The sequence below is a fragment of the Eulemur rufifrons genome, chromosome 7, assembly GCF_041146395.1.
Source record: "Eulemur rufifrons isolate Redbay chromosome 7, OSU_ERuf_1, whole genome shotgun sequence".
Taxonomy (NCBI): Eukaryota; Metazoa; Chordata; class Mammalia; order Primates; family Lemuridae; genus Eulemur; species Eulemur rufifrons.
Window position 1 is genome coordinate 77319849 of NC_090989.1, and position 16508 is coordinate 77336356.

The 16508-nt window shown below is 46.6% G+C and overlaps 1 protein-coding gene across 4 annotated transcripts in view; it reads left to right on the plus strand.

Moving 5' to 3' along the window:
- Positions 1-16508, plus strand: part of DGKG (diacylglycerol kinase gamma) — a 181833-nt gene that overhangs the window by 65000 nt on the left and 100325 nt on the right. For 2 of the 4 annotated variants that reach the window (XM_069472806.1, XM_069472807.1), the window contains exons 8-15: positions 1263-1337; positions 2015-2137; positions 6491-6608; positions 8010-8098; positions 11033-11149; positions 12150-12242; positions 13796-13855; positions 16317-16396. In XM_069472806.1, coding sequence (XP_069328907.1) covers positions 1263-1337; positions 2015-2137; positions 6491-6608; positions 8010-8098; positions 11033-11149; positions 12150-12242; positions 13796-13855; positions 16317-16396 — 755 coding nt within the window. The remainder of the gene's footprint in view (positions 1-1262; positions 1338-2014; positions 2138-6490; positions 6609-8009; positions 8099-11032; positions 11150-12149; positions 12243-13795; positions 13856-16316; positions 16397-16508) is intronic. The other 2 variants (XM_069472808.1, XM_069472809.1) reach the window with 2 other exon arrangements.

Here is a 16508-nt window from a genome sequence, read left to right on the forward strand (position 1 = left end):
AATTCTAGCACTGGTTCTCATAAGGCAAGCTTAAATATCCACTCTGGGCAAGCTCTGGTTTGTCAATGTTGTTCTTAAAATATGGCACAGAACAGAACCCACCCCTCTATAATTCTAAGTATCCCACTGTGGCCTGACCAGGGTAGACCTTAGGAGCACTGCTCATCCTGAAATCTGCCCACTGCTTCTCTTTACACAACCCGAGACTGAGTCTGATTTTCGGTTCCTGAATCACACTTTTTTCACTGAATCTTGGACCCAGCTAGATTCACAAGCTCTTTTCCATTGGAATTGCTGCCAAGCCCTGTCCCCACCTTTCTGCCCATCCTCTTGCCCTCATCTACTGCCCTATCCTGTAGTTTTGCAATAGATTATTTTTTAATTTAAATGAAATGTTATTTTTTAAATCCCTGTTGGGTTTTAGTATGCTTGTTTTGACCCAGAATTCTACCTGGGGTGAGGTGTAACACTTTTGAATCTTTCTTCAGTCCACCAACATGTCCTCCCAAAGCAGTCTTAACACGAACATCTCAGATGATGCCCAAGTGATGTTCACTTTGACACCAAACGCCTCCTCAGTCCCATATGTTTCAATGTGGCTCTTAGCACACTGACTCATTAGCATCCAACAATGCTGAGGTTTTAAATGCAGCCTGGCCTTGGTACTAAAAGGCAAATACATCCCCATGAATTTCTTGTTCACAGCGTCCTGGGCTCAGGGCTGGACCATGATGCAAAGGAAACAGAGGAGATGCCAAAAGAAATCTAAGTCATAGTGCATGAGCTTGGACCAATACAGTAACCCTCCATCCAAGGGAAACTGACCACTAAGGGGATACACGGATCTCAAGTTGCTAAAGCCATGGAGATGAGGGGTGATAGGAAGGGGGAGAAGAGACTGCCTTGGTCTGTAAGGGTTTGTGGGAGCTACCATCACAAAGAAGGATAAAAGTGCCTTGTATGCTTTCCAGAATAGGGGAAGGAAGGGGTCCAGCTGGGTCCAGGAGGTCACTGTTCAGTGAACTGTGTGCATACCTCTGGCTTACCCACGCTGTGTGCTTCTTGTGGGCTTCTGTTGTCCACTGAGCTTTGTGGTCAAGACAGAAACAGTGAGCTCCCCCTGAAATGCCATTGTATTGCACTAGCTTCTTTTCATGCTCCACCCTGCCCGTCCTCCCACTGAGTTGGATTTTGAGTTTTGCTCTTGATAGCACATCTTTGGTGGTCTCCCCTGGATGTTTTCTCCCCTTGATATTTTCTAGGAGATGGATCGCATTGTCAACCAAATGCTGCATATTGCCCAGTACCTGGAGTGGGATCCCACAGAACTGAGGCCTGTGAGTGTCCGTAGGGGGGTGACTTCAGAGTGAGCTTCTCAGATGAGAGTGGACCCCACTCGGGACTTGATGCAAATGCACGCTGTGCAGGTGCTCCCAGACTCTTCTCCTCACAGGCAGCTTCCCTAGAGTTCTACACCTCACCTCCCCCTTCTCTGCTAGGGAAAATGTAGGCAGTGGGAAAAAGTGTAGACGTAACTGAAATAATAATTCCCCTAACCTTTTCACCAGAGCTAAAATTTTATAACAGGAATTCATATGTCAAAGAATTTAGCTCTAGAAAGGATTTCAGAGATTTGTCCCAATCATCAGATAATATTAACAATAATAATTACATTTGGGGGCTCCTATATGTCAGGTATTATATTAGACAATTTATATTCATTTTATCTAATCCTTGCTACAGTGCTACAAATATAACAATATTATACCCATTTTCACAGATGAGCAAACCAGGACCCTGAGAGTTAGGGTGACCAGACGAAGGCCCAGGGCAGAGCCAGACCTAGATGCCTGGCCTCCTCATTCACATCTGCTCCCTTCCCTGCTTCTAGTAAGAGGGGAAAGGTGTAAAACACAAACCAGATAACGCAAGACAGAGGAGAAAGCAGAGGGTGGATGGGAGGTAGAAGAGCTGACTGTGGCAATGAACAATTGTTGCTCTTTGGATCCCACAGATATTGAAGGAGATGTTGCACGGGATGGACTACGACCAGGACGGTTTTGTGTCCCTGCAGGAATGGGTCCATGGAGGGATGACCACCATCCCATTGCTGGTCCTCCTGGGGATGGATGACTCTGTAAGTCAACAAGCTCGAGTTCAAAGAGTCTTGCCATTCGGGGACATCAGCTCCATGTTATCTATGTATCTCCCTGGCTTCTGTCCCAGACTCCCAAGGGACGTTCCAGGCATTCCAGGCCAGCTCAAAAGTCCTCTCTATTCTCACCCCTTTTACCTATTGGTGCCCTAAATATACTCATTCATTCAACAGACATTTACTAAATACCATTAAATAAAAAATACTATTCTTCATGCTGTGAGAGCACACAGGCACAAGAAACTTATACTCAACCAGGCAAAGGGCAAAAAACAAAAAAACTTCAAAGAATAATTCCATCTTTTCAACAAATTAGGTTTAAAAATGCTAGGAGAATTGGTGAAGGAAGGGAAGAAAGAAGGGGAGGAAGTAATGAGGAAGGGAGAGGGGAAAAAACAGTGATCTGTTGGGGGGGCTTTCATGAATGATCACTTATTTAATAATCAAAACAACTAGATAAAGTAAGTATTTTTATCCTAGCTTATACAGATGGAAAACTGAAGTTCTGAGCCTAAGGAGTGAAAGAAGTTTGCAGAATTTGTTCCTGACTCCAAAGATGCTTCACTTTCTAACATCCCACACATGAGAGTTAGCCCCCTGGGAAGAAACCTAGAAGGGTGTTTGACTTGTCGCTGAAGAATGCTTGAGATTTTGATATCCCGTTGTTGAGAATAAAAATGAGGTGGAAAGACCTAGGAGGATGTTTGATCTGGCTCTCAAGGATGGATATGACTTGGCTGTCAGAACGTGATAGCAGGGAAAGTTTGTGGCTGGGAGAACAGCCTGATGAAAAACTCAAAAGTTCAGGGTGTGTTATAGAAATCTCCCAGTTGGATCAGAGTAGGGTGTAAGATGAAATCAATGTAAAGGCTTAATATGAAAACAATGGTTATATGTACCTGCACCTGAGCCACTCAGTTACTGCATTTTCTGCTTATTTACATGTGAACTAGCTTCTGTGCTAAAGTAAGGAAGATTGGACTAGCAGAAGCACAAATGGTGACATTAAGCATTTACCAGGACAGTTGCCTGGGTTGTGTGACAACACCTCTTTGAGATTACAGAAGTTTCGTGGAGAGGAATAGAGCAGGAAGTGCAGCTGGGTGGGCCTCTCACTGGCTGTTGTTGCCTGTGATATCTGCATCTGACAGTTCTGCAATTCGGGACTAAAGCTGAGCCTTTATTTCCAAAGCCCAAGAACTAAGAATTCTGTGATCATTTCATAGCATGTCCAGTTCTTCCCAAGTGCTAAGTAGAAACCAGGGAACCAGGATCTACACAACTCCCATCTTATTCCTTAGAAGCCTGGAATATCAGAGCTGGAAACGACCTTGTGTCTGACCCTTTCCCCTTCATTTCACAGACTGAGGCCCAGAGAGGTAAAGGGACTTGCCCAAGGACACACACCAAGTTAGTACCAGAGGCCACCCACACATTCAGTAACATCACACCCCTCATTCCACAATCCCCCGCTAAGAAGCTGTGTGTCTATTTCTTCAATATTCTCTCCAGTGTCTCCCCCAAATGCCAAATCAGCCTTGTAGAAAACTATAATTTACATCAGGAAAGTGGCAAATGAAAAACAAATGCAAATTTAGTTTTTATTAACTGAAAGGGGTTTTTTTGGTTTTTTGTTTTTGGTTTTTTTTTTTTGAGACAAAGTCTCGCTCGGGCTAGAGTGAGTGCCGTGGCGTCAGCCTAGCTCACAGCAACCTCAAACTTCTGGGCTCAAGCGATCCTACTGCCTCAGCCTCCCGAGTAGCTGGGACTACAGGCATGCACCACCAGGCCCGGCTAATTTTTTCTATATATATTTTTAGTTGGCCAGATAATTCTTTCTGTTTTTAGTAGAGACGGGGTCTCGCTCTTGCTCAGTCTGGTCTTGAACTCCTGACCTCGAGCGATCCACCCGCCTCGGCCTCCCAGAGTGCTAGGATTACAGGCGTGAGCCACCACACCCGGCCTATTAACTGAAAGTTTTAAGCATTTGTCTTTAAATATGTACTAAATAAGTTGTTAACATTTACCCTTTGGGGTTTTGGAAAAAGCCCCCATCAGTGTCTTAAAAGTCCTCTTGTTTGTTTGGCTTTTTCAAAATCCACTTACAACCACTGCAAGAGCCTGGGGATCTCTGAATGGGATATACGCAAAGCAGTCTTTCTCCTGGTGAACTTGTAGCAGCAGTTTAAATCCTGGCGTGCATAAGGAAGGTAACATCCACGTTCTGCAGCCTCCACCGTGCCAAAAGCAAAGAGCCACATGATGGTGCTATAACCCAAGCAGAAATGTTGCCTCACCCTGAGTCATGGTCCATTTGCTTCTTATCTTGAATCTATAAAAATTGTAGCTGAGAAAGGAGGGGTTTGCTAATTGACTCAGCTAATATTTTCAGATAAAAGGACAGTCCTTTGGGCTACATAAAGAAGGCCAAACATAAAGAAATCTTCTTAAGAGGGCTGTAATTTCCCGTCTGTCCATATAGGAAGAGTCTGGTTTGTGGATGGAAGGAGCATGAGCTCTGGGACCAGCAAGAGCCTCCAGTCTGACAACTGGCTCAGTCACTCATCATCTGCGAGGTCTCGGGCTAATTATATAACTCCTCGGAATCTCTGTTTCTCATTCTAGAATAGGAATACATCCACCTCCTTGCATGTGAATACTCTGGTTATTTTTGTGCCCCCCAGTGTCTGGTACAGAGTAGGAACTTAATAAATTTTAATTTACAATGTGTTAGACACTGGATTAGGAGCTTTCCTTACATTATTTCATTTCATTCTTACAAAAATCCCTTGAGGTAGATGTTTGTCAAATGAATGAATCAGTCTTTTGAGGAATCATCGTCAATTTGTGAAGCTATTTACTAAACCCTCACATAAAAGGGTTTTAGTTCTATAAAATTCACATCTTAGAAGAAGCAGGGTTTTGAGGTAGTGAGAAGAAAAGAGCTTAACCTGGCCTAGAGGAGGAGACCAGCTTTTGGAAAAGAATGTGGGCACTTCTGGAGATCACAGCAGAAGTCTGAGCACAGGACCAGGTCCGGCTGTGGGGATCAGCCCAAATCAGAGGTGCCTCACACGTAAGAATTGGATTTGAGTCAGTCACATTGGACGCTATGTCCCTGACCATCTAGCCTCATCACCTTATTATGGTAGCTTGTACTACTCGTAAAGCCAGCCCGAGAATGTTGCTCTGGTGATGGAGCCTGTGGTCCAGAGATAGCAAAAGCAGGAGGGACTTCCTGAAGCCACAGCCTCCACCCAGGCTGTGCTCCACGGTGCCGTGGGGAGGCGGGAGACGTGGTGTTCCAGGGAAGGTGTGTGATTGTGTGAGGCTTGGCTTACCTAGAGGGCAAGGAGGATTTCATTTCAGGGCCAAGTCAGGAGGAAATGTTTTGACCCTCTCTCTGTCTCTCTTTTTATTATTTTATCTGTGCACAGAAAGTTGGTAGGAATACATTGTTTTTTCAAAATGAACTGTTCTTGATTATAACTCTAGTACATATTCATTGTAGAAAAATTGGAACCAAGAGAAGAAAGTAGAAATTAGAGAATAAAATAAATCCATATGGCTGCTGCCAGCCATGGCTAACCTCTGTTAATAGTGAAATTCTTCCCAACAAAGATCTTATTATATGAAACTGAGATCAGAACATGGTGTCAAATTTGCATTATGCTTTTTTCCCTTAGCATTATATCATGAGCACGTTCCCAAGCCATTATTCCCATAAACCTTTTTGATTGCCACCTAACATTGAGTCATATGGATGTACCACAACGAACCTTTTGGTAATTTTGAGACCTGTAGAATATTTCCAGTTTTTCTTTATTTTAAATAATGCTGGGTTAAGCATCTAACAGAAACAAAAATGCTCCATCTGTCTTCTAAAAAATATTTCTTTAGGAGTTCAGGAAGGGAAATTTGTAAGTCAAAGGTTGTAAACATTTAAAGGATCTTTAGATGGAAAGATGCTAGAGATAGGTAGAAAGAGCGAGAGAGAGAGAGAGAGAGAGAGAGAGACAACAGATAGACAGACGGATAGAACTGTTGTTGCCATATACACATCCACTACCCATGTAGGAGAGGGCTTGTTTTATCCTGCACCTATATACTCCCATGGAGTGTTCCTCATTTTTAATATTTGCTAATTTTAGAAAACACACGCAAAGAACTTTGTTTTGATATGTATTTAAAACAATAAAAAATAAGAGTTACTTGTCTTCCAAATATGAGAAGAGGGTCTTATTTAGAAAAAGAAAGAACATGTGAGAGGCAGCCCTGGCCTTCCTCTCGCGAAGGGCTGCCAGCTCGCGGTCTCACCTCCCACTACCCCTGCAGGGCTCCAAGGGGGACGGGAGGCACGCCTGGACCATGAAGCATTTCAAGAAACCAACCTACTGCAGCTTCTGCCACATCATGCTGATGGGTGTCCGGAAGCAAGGCCTGTGCTGCATTTGTGAGTAGCCTTCCTTCCACCCCCTCTCCCCAGACACCATCTTGCTCTTCACACGGTTAGTTGATCCGGTCCAGGGAAGATCTAAGTATTTCTGCTTCCTAGCTTGAGGGACCACCCATATTGTTCCAGCAGCAGGGAATAAAGGCCTGTATGTCCTGTTTTTACTTTACCCAAGTCAAATGGAGTCTTGCCATGGACCACTGACCCCCTAGAAAAAAACTATTAAAGTCACACATCATTAAAAAAGCATCTCATAATTTTAGTGGGGTTTTTGAGTCAACCTGTACTCCAAGTGTGTTCAGAGGAACTTGGGTTTTTTTTTTTTTAATTAATAAACAACATGTTTTATATTCTATAAATGCAATAAGAATTAAAACTATACGTTTGTTTTACTTTATAATCCATTTAGTAAAGTCAGAGGGGAAAGAAGAAAAAAAAGACAAGTGATAAGAAAAAAAGAGAGGAGGAGACAGGCAAGGAGAACAGGAGAGAGATGGAGAGGAAGGAGGGAGAAGGGTGACGTAGGAAGGGAGGGACAAGGGGATGAGGAGGAGGCTTCGCAGGGGCCAGTGTGTGTGGGCGCACAGAGTCTGCCAACCACCCGTGACGGGTCGGGAGTTTCATGTGACATGCACATGTGAAAGGCAGAGAGCCACCTTGGCCACAAAAGCCACCGTGGCAGAGCCGGGCCTACTGCCCACCGAGAGCAAGCACCAGCAGGGGAAAGAAGGGCTCCACCACCAGTCTTCCCGGCACCTGTTCGAATCCAGCCTTCACTCAGGTTTCACGGACACAGTCTCATTCCTGTTAAGTTGTAGGCCTGTGAGCCTCTGCTGTTTGCATAATAGTAGGGACAGCAACAACCACTGTAATTTGTGGAATAGCTACTCTGACCCGCACCCGTGGTGGTTTACATAAGTTATCTCATTTAATCCTGCAAAATTCCTGCAGAGAGAAAGGGAGGCCATTTTATTCCCATTTTACAGAAAACCTTGAATTTCAGAGAGGTGAAGCAAGTTAGATTGTGTGGATCATCACAAATGGCAGAACCAGAGGTCAGGCCTGGGCCTGCCTAACCCCAAGTCCCCCTGGCCTTTCTGTCCATTCACCAGTGTCCCCTGTGACCGGGCCATTCTGGGGATGTGTTCCCGCTACGTTCACTCCCACGGAGGAAGGCAGTGTGGTGGGGGAGAGCTGCAGAAGCATGACTGGGGGAACCCAGGGACGCTCTCTTCAAGGAACAACAAGGGACTGTCCTAATTTCTGCTAGGCAAGCCAGTTCCATGTGTCCCCTGCCTCTCACTGGCCATCCAGAGGGAGGTATAGGCCTTAGCTGGGGTGCAGGGTGGCTGGGCCTTTCCTAGGTGGTCACTCACAAGCACCTTCTTTATTTTTTTTCAGACTGTAAATACACTGTCCATGAACGCTGTGTATCCAAAAACATTCCAGGATGCGTCAAAACGTACTCAAAAACCAAAAGGAGCGGCGAGGTTGGTGACAACTATTGACCTGTTCTACTGCATGCTACCTCGGGCAACATGTCCATCACCACAGATTCCTGGGCAGGAAGGGGCTTTGAGAGCTTTATCCAGTCCCTTCTCTGCCTGGAGGACCACCCTTAAACCATCCTGTTCATTCATCAATCCATTCAGCATCTGCCTGGTGCCCACCACGTGCCAGGCACCGTGCTGGGGGGCACACAGGTTATAAGAGATGGCTCCCAGCCTGCTCGGGAACTTCGCTGTGTAGGGGGAGAGACAGGCATGTAAGCAAAGTGCAAAGTAGAGAGATGTATGCTATAATCATAAGGCCATGTGGAATGTACAGTGAGGCATAAAGGAGAAGCCAGGGAAGGTTTCTCAAAGGAGGTGGCATTTGAGTTGCATCTTGAACACAAATCAGGAGGCCTTCACGAGACATGGAGGACAGGACACTCCAGGTAGAAGAAGGCCCGTGTGTAAAGGCATGGAGACATGGCTTATTCTGGGATCTGCACTGAGTTTGATATGGCTGGGACAGGGGGTGCTTAAAAGGAAGTGGCAGGAGATGTACTCAGAACTTTGTGAGATCCAGCCCAGAGAAAGTCTTGTCCGGCCAGAGCATTTAGAAAGGGGTTTCCTATGTAGCCAAGAGGCCACTGAAGACCTTCAGGTACATGAAGCTATAATTGAGTTTGCAAATCAGGTTAATCACTCTGAGTGTGACGTAGGAAGGAAATCAGAGGGGGCAAATTCTTCCAGTAGTTGAGGCAAAATGGTAGTGCTGCACCGAGAGCCCGACAGGGGTGGGGGCACACTCACCCGCTGCAGCATGGTCTGTCCCAAGTGTCCCCCAGGCCGTGCCAGTTATTGGCTCAGGTAGAAAAAATGAAGGGAGAGTTTGAGACATGATTCGGAGGTACCACCACCAAATCACTCGGTGATGGGGAAGCAGAGGATGAGAGAGGGGAAGAGGCAGGGAATGGCTGTCAGGTTTCTAACTTGGCCATTGGGTGGCGCCATTCACCCAGTCTGGAAATATAAAATTAGCAGAGGAAGGGCACTTTGCCTTCCTGCAGAGGGAGGATTCCATTGAGGAATCTCAGTGAGTGGTACCCAGCTCTCCTGCAGGACTCCTGAGAGAGAAAGTTCCTCCTCAGATGCATCTGCATGCCCCATGGACTCAGCATGGCCTCTCATCTGCTCCTTCTGCACCACCCACATACACACCCCTCCATGTCCATGCCTTTCACCAGGACACACGGTGTGCCTTCTGGGCTCAGGCCCTAAGCCTGCACTCTGGCCACCTGCCACACAGAGAACGTACCAAGGCCACTGAAGGGCTGGCATGGCGCATTCACAACCTTCTGAGCCTTCAGGAGCAAACCAAGTCCTTCACCATCTCTTCAGATCCCAAGAGAACAGAGAAGGCAGCGTGGTGTTGGGGAGACAGCCCTGGAATTGGAGGAGAAGACCTGGCTGTGAGTCCCTACTTGGCCACCACCAGCCCTGGAACCTAGAGCCAGTCACTTAACCTCTCCAAATCCTCATTTTTTCATCTGCAAAATGGAAATGATAATAATCTCAGAGCAAATTCAATGTGACCATGTAGATGGCAAATTGATTAACAAACTGAATTCTTTAAACCCTCAGGAGTGCAAGGCAGAGGTGAGAAGCTACAAACCAAATGTTACACATCTCCTGTAGCAATAGTTTTACCAAACACATCCTGAGGGGAGGTATTAAGCAGCTTAATTGCTAAGTAATTTAAAATATTTATTCTTATTTAATACAAACATGAATAGTATCATGCAAATATTTCATGTATTTTTAATATTGTGCTTACAGTTGGGCACTTCAGGCTGTGCCCCTACAATCCCCTAGAGTCCATATTCACTTCCTTCTGCCATTCAGAGTACCTTGGTGGGCATTTTTGAGAAGTTCTGTAGAATTCTAGAGAGAGAGAATCGAGAGCTGAGGCTCCCAGATAGTGGTGTCATGAGTCAGTTGCTATAATTTCAGCCACGTTGACACACAAACAAAGACATTCCCAGCTTGCAAGTTCTTAGTCTGCCTTGGTGGTATTTCCTGGCCGGGGAGCAGATACAGCCAGCTCTCCAGGAAACAGGTGTGAAAGGCACCGGTGGAACCTCACTAATTTCTTTAGACATTTTTGCAAACTTCCTTCTAAAGTGCTTCTCAGTCTTAGCTGCACATTATAATCACCCAGAGTGCTTTAATATATGCTAATGAAAAGTCCCACCCCCAGAGCCTCAATTTATTTGGTCTGGAGTGTGGGCTGGGCACTAGGACTTCTAGAATCTTCCCAGATGGTTCTAATGGGCAGTGAAGGCTGAGTAGGGGGAAGAGAATTACCCAACAGTAGAACCTCCAAAGGGTCAGGACTATGCCAGGCAGACCCTTCCAAGTGTACTATCTCATTGCATTCTCCCAGAAACCCCCAAGGTGGGACTTATGATGCCAATTTCTACAAATGAGGGACTTGGGACTCAGAGAGGACCAGGAACTGGCTGCAAAGGTCACCCCACTGCAAGTGACTCCAGCCAGTTTTGCCTGCAGCCCACTCAAGCCCTCCAGAGCTCTCCTGCACCACGCTGCCTTCCAGAAGAGAGCGCACGCAAGCACATCACTCTGCAAGGAGTTCTGCAAGACAGACAGATGGACTGCCAGACAAGATGCTGCTCAGAGGCTTGCCTGCAAGGGTGAACGAGCTGTTCAGAATGCAGGCGAAGAGGGTTTTTATCTACCATGATTAGCATGGTGGTGGTTAGGCAGGGAGAGACCACAGCAAAGCAATTCAGCATCCAATAAGCATCCCCTAACAGGAAACAGCTCCTCTGGCTCCCCCTCCCCTCCTCCTCCAGCCCAGGGCCCCGGGGCGTGGTTCTGCGGCCTTCCCTGGTACCCTACCCTTCCCTCCTGCAGGTGATGCAGCACGCATGGGTGGAAGGGAACTCCTCTGTCAAGTGTGACCGTTGCCACAAAAGTATCAAGTGCTACCAGAGTGTCACGGCACGGCATTGCGTGTGGTGCCGGATGACGGTGGGTTGGCGCCCAAGGCGGCCCTGCTTCTTTTCAGTGTGGTTCTTTGCTTGGTCAAGCTGCAGCCCAGGAGCAGTGAACATCCTACCAGAGGGCATGAGCAGAGCCAGGGAAGCGAGGCTAGGAGGGCCCCAGAGCCCCCATTAAATGCCCCAACAGTGCTCCAGAGAATCACCAAGCTACCCAGAGAGAGGGCACCCCCAGAACCAGGGGGTGAGGGCTGTCTAAGAAGAAGCTGACCAGTCCACTGTCTGTGTGGCCTGGCAGCTGGGAACAGCAGGCCAGACCATGAACTTCCATCACCTGGGTGCCATCTGGGGCTGGGGACACTGACAGAGTGGGAGAGGAATTAGACACCAGAAGCATCAGAGGAACAAGAGCCTGAAGGCACATTGCTGAAGGCAGCCCCACTGCCTGGGTCAGAGGCCTGGACCCGCTGCCAGAGCTGCAGCACATACTAGAGTCCACAGCCCCTCTGGACACCAGGAGCACCGCCAGCAGCCAGTGAGCTGCCTCATCTGCCCACCAAAGAAAACCCGTGCCGTCTCTTGTCCCCCTCACCAGGTATCAGCTGCAAAAAGGAAGTTTCTCCACATCAGCCTGCAGAACTCTCAAAATGCAGAGGTTGAGTCATGGGGTTTACTTTAGCCTCCCATGAGTTTGTTCATGGAGATCTCCTTCCTGCCAGAGTCCCAGAGCCTGGGGAGCAGATATCCGAGGGGGGCTCTCGCATCAACATGAGGGTGCCACGCTGAAGGGCCCAGGCCTGCTCATGACTGTTTTGCTGTCGTAGCCATGGGCAGCTCTTGGCACTACTGGCCATACACACACACACGCACACACACGCACACACACACTCGGCGATCCTGCCAAAGCCTGTAGTGCATCAGGATTCGGGGGGCACTAGACAGTTTGCCTGCCCAGCAAAGCTCTAAACCCTCATAGTTGGTGTTTCTTTGATCACTTTCACTCACTCTCACCATCATTTTTTTTCCTCCAGTTTCACCGCAAATGTGAATTATCAACATTGTGTGATGGAGGGGAACTCCGAGACCATATTTTACTGCCCACCTCAATATGCCCCATCACCCGGGTAAGTGCTCCTGTCCTGGCCAGGGCTCTGGCTTCTCCAGGGTCACATTTCAGATGTAGGCAGCATTCAGACATTCACATCCCTCAGAGGGCTTCCCTGAGAGCTCCTAGGGTTTGTGTTTTCAGTACATCAGTGCTGCACCAGCTAGATTGCAGGAAAAAACTGCTCAGACTAAACTGGTGCCAACTTCTGGCCACCACTCTGAAATGGCCCATCAAGGAAAGCACACTTGTCCTGAGCCCTGTGCAGGCAGAGTGCAGCTAAAGAAAGCTCAGTCGCCATCTGCACACGGCTGGGCTCCCAGCCTCCCTCAGCCCTGTCAGCCTCTCTCCTGTGTCCAAACATGGATCTCCCTCTGCCTTGAGAGTCTCCACCTGGCTGTCTCAGCCCCATTTGGGAATGAAAGCAGAAAAATTAAACTTTCATCCCCACCTGAAACATATCCACCTGTGTTGAAGACTCCTCTTTTAAACGAGCACCACTTTTTAACTTTGTCCTCTTCCCATCTTAAAAACGTTGCAAAGTCTCACTGATTCCTCACATCTCATCCTTGATTAACCAGCAACTTCTTTCTCATTAAAAACCTAAGAAAAAACGCCATTTTGGAAAACCATTTGGCAGTATCTACTAAATTGGAAATATACAAACTCTATAACCCATTAATTCTCCTCCTGTGTATCTACGAGAAATACGAGCATTTATTCCACCAAAAGACATGTACAAGAATGTTTATATTCCTACTTTATTCCTAATAGTCAAAAACTGAAAACCAGCTAAATAACCATTAACAGTAGACTAGATAAATAAATTGAGGCATATAGGCATATGGTATTCCTATACTAGAAAACTACATTGTAATGGAAAAGAACAAACTATGCATAGATGTAAAAACATGGAGAATCTCAAAAACATAATGGTGACCAAAAGAAGCTAGACTCAAAAGAAGATATGCTCTATGATTCTATTTATATGAAATTCAAAAGCCAGGCAAAACCAGTATGGTATCGGGAGTCATAACAGGGTTATGCTTGAAGAGGTAGTAGTTACAAGGGCATATGCATACACGAAATTCAGCAAGCTGTGCAATTTATATTTGAGATTTTACTATATGTGAGATAACCCTCAATAAAATAAATAATATTGAAAAAAAACAGGACAAACAAAACCAAGAAACATAACTTACTATCATATCATTAGATAGTGCTGAGCAGAGAAACCAAGTCTAAGAACTTGCTTCTCAGAGCTCACGCTTCTAAATCAACAAACTAAAATTCTAGCAATTGTGGCACCCCTCCTCTCATGTCCCTTGCCAGTATCTCAAAGTTAAAGTCAGAGCAAGTGATGACAGAGGCTTGGAGAATCCTAGAAAAACTCATAGGGGTGCATGCTTGTTTTTAGGTACAAAGCCCCACTTTGAAAAAAAACTCTCCACACTGTACTGACTTTCTGATCTCCTTCTTTCTATCAGCCATTTATTTTTGATCTGCTCTCTTTCTTTATTTGAGGCTTCCCCCCTTCCCCAAAACATGCTTGTCTTTTCTCCCTTTTCACAGGACAAGCAAAGCGGGAAGTCTGACAGCAGCATGCCAGCCAAGGGCGAGCTTGTAATGCAGGTATCGCCACGAGCGCCAAATCCCAGCTCTTTCTAAGTTGTTCCAAGGCTGTGGCGGGGACCACGGGGTTTGGGTTCAGAAGAAATGTATCTCAACATTTGCTTTCTCATCTGACCCATTATCTCACACGGGAAGACAGTTTGTTTCTGGCCTCTGGAGTTAACTTCGACCACCACATTGTCAGCAAGTGGTGAGAGGGGAGCCTGGCTGGTCCCACTGCTGGTCTAATTGAGTTGATCACCTTTTTAGGAACAAGTTACATAAAACTTTAATATGCAAACCTCTTAAATAATAACAAAAAGGTGGCCTAAAAATAGACAATGGGTTCTCCAAGATTGCCAAGCTGTCTCCAGAACTTGATCTGCTAAAATGAAGCTAACCAGATCCAAAAATTCTTCTTAATCCTTAAGTGTGTATATATTTAACAACTCATTTTTACTTGGGTTCACCAATGAACATCTTTTTTTGTGCCTTACACAGAACTCCAAGGAATGCAGGAGAGGCAGCCTGGTGAGGTACAAAGAGTACTAGCAAAGGAAATAGGAAACTAAGGCCTTCTCATCTGCCTCTGAGCCTAAGTTCCCTTGTTTGAAAGGAGACCGTAGCAATTCCTGCACTGCCCGCCTCCCAGAGGTGCTATAAGATTGAATGAGAACATGCAGATTAGTGCGTATTAAAAATTAAAACATAAGGTATGATGATGGGAGAAACTCAGTGTGTGAGAAGGCTCTAGACACCTAGAAGGGCAGAAAGTCAGGTGGAGACACACACGCACACACACACGCACACACGTGCATGTCATGACACCAGTTGTTTACAGCAGGCATCCATCTGCTTGTCCTGCATCCATTCTGATTGGGCGGTGCCCATGCTGTACAGGTTGGTTGTTAAATGTCTTGGATGTCATCCCCAGAGGTAAGGGATTATTCCTCAGGCTCCGAGATACTTTTGGGTGTCACATGAACAGTCACCCTGGCCTAGGCAGTTGAGAGAATTTTTTAAAATCATAAAGAATGCTTCTGTCCTTTTCAAACAACATGGCCCTGTGTTTTCTGGATCTTTAGTTTGAGACCTGGAAAAGCAGGCATTAGACAGTGAGTATGGAACAGAGCTGCATCAGTGTCCTTCAACTGGTCCACAAATACTCATTGAGCATCCACTCCCGTGTCTGCTGCTATTCGGTCCTTGGTAGGAGGGTTATACACACACTCCCATCCTGCTCCTGATGCATTTAAAATCCAGTTGATGTCTTGAGACATTTACCTAAGAAAGCAAAAATATATATATTAACACAAATAAACAAGAAAAGAAACTCCAGAAGATAAGTGCAATAGTTTTAGTTGCAATGATCATGGGAAACTTCATAGGGGAGGAGGCTCTTGATTTGGGCATTGAAGATAAGACATTTTTTAAGAGGTTACAAAGAAAGAAGTGGGCCTCTCAGGGCATGGAGCAGGAGAAGAAACCAGCATGAGCAGACACACGGTAGGAATGCAGGAGACTCACTCACTACAGGAGCAAGGGCAGGGCTTGGCTGGACCTGCAGCTGAAGGTTAGGAAGAATTAGGAAGTAGCAACAGAATGGGGCTGGACTGAAAAGGTCTTGGATGCCAGGTTAGGAGCTTTGGATTTTATCCTCTGGGCAATGAGGTGTCATTAGAGAGTTTTTAAGCAGGAGTGGTGTGGCTGCCCTGATTCCCTGGGAAGGAATTGCGTGGGGGCAGCAGATAGGACTTACCTGAGCTAGGAAAGGCCTGGGCAGCATAAGACTGTGACAGCTGCCAGAGATAAAGGGACATTCCAGGGAAAGGCTTGGCAGGACAAGATCCTCCCCGGATGACTGAATGAACACCTTTGACAGAAACAGCACGCCAGGAGAGAGGACGAGTGCTCTGGGGAGAGAAGATGGGTCAGGCTTGAGGCATGTTGAGTTTGTACTGATGGCGAGCCTTCAGCTGAAGGTACCCAGTGGGCAGTGAGAAATGTGGGACCAGGGCTCAGGAGGAAAATTGGGGCTGGAAATGTGCACTTGGAAGGTGCCAGGGTGGAAGTGATGGTTCACTCTGTGAGTGTTATCTATGTGCATGATCAGATGGCCATACCTCCTCACATGGTATTCAGTTGTCTCTCACAAAATGTAATCTTGTGCTGTGGGCACAATGCCACACCATTGTTGAATGATTTGAAGCTACAGCAGCATTGCCCCATCTCTGACCCCAACCTCAAGCCCTCGTTGCCATTGGCACTACTTACAGGCCACTCAAGCTGGAGACACGTAGCTGCTCAGCCCCTCAGAAATCTCAGCCAATGGGCAAAGACCTAGACCTGCCGGCCTAACCTCCTGTCCTCCATGCCTGGGACCACTCCCGTCACCTCTCCAAAGCTGCCTTGGCATCACCTCTCATCTCACCCCTCCTGTTGAATGAAGCACAGCTAACTTCTTTTTCTTTTATCTTTTAAGTATAAGATCATCCCCACCCCGGGTACCCACCCCCTGCTGGTCTTGGTGAACCCCAAGAGTGGAGGGAGACAAGGAGAAAGGTATGTTCTCTTCTCTTTCAAGATTTGGGCCTCTCCTCCCCTCAACCATAACAGATCAGACAGTGGTGACAGGCAGACTCCACCCCAGCACTGCCACCTGCCACTTCAGTAC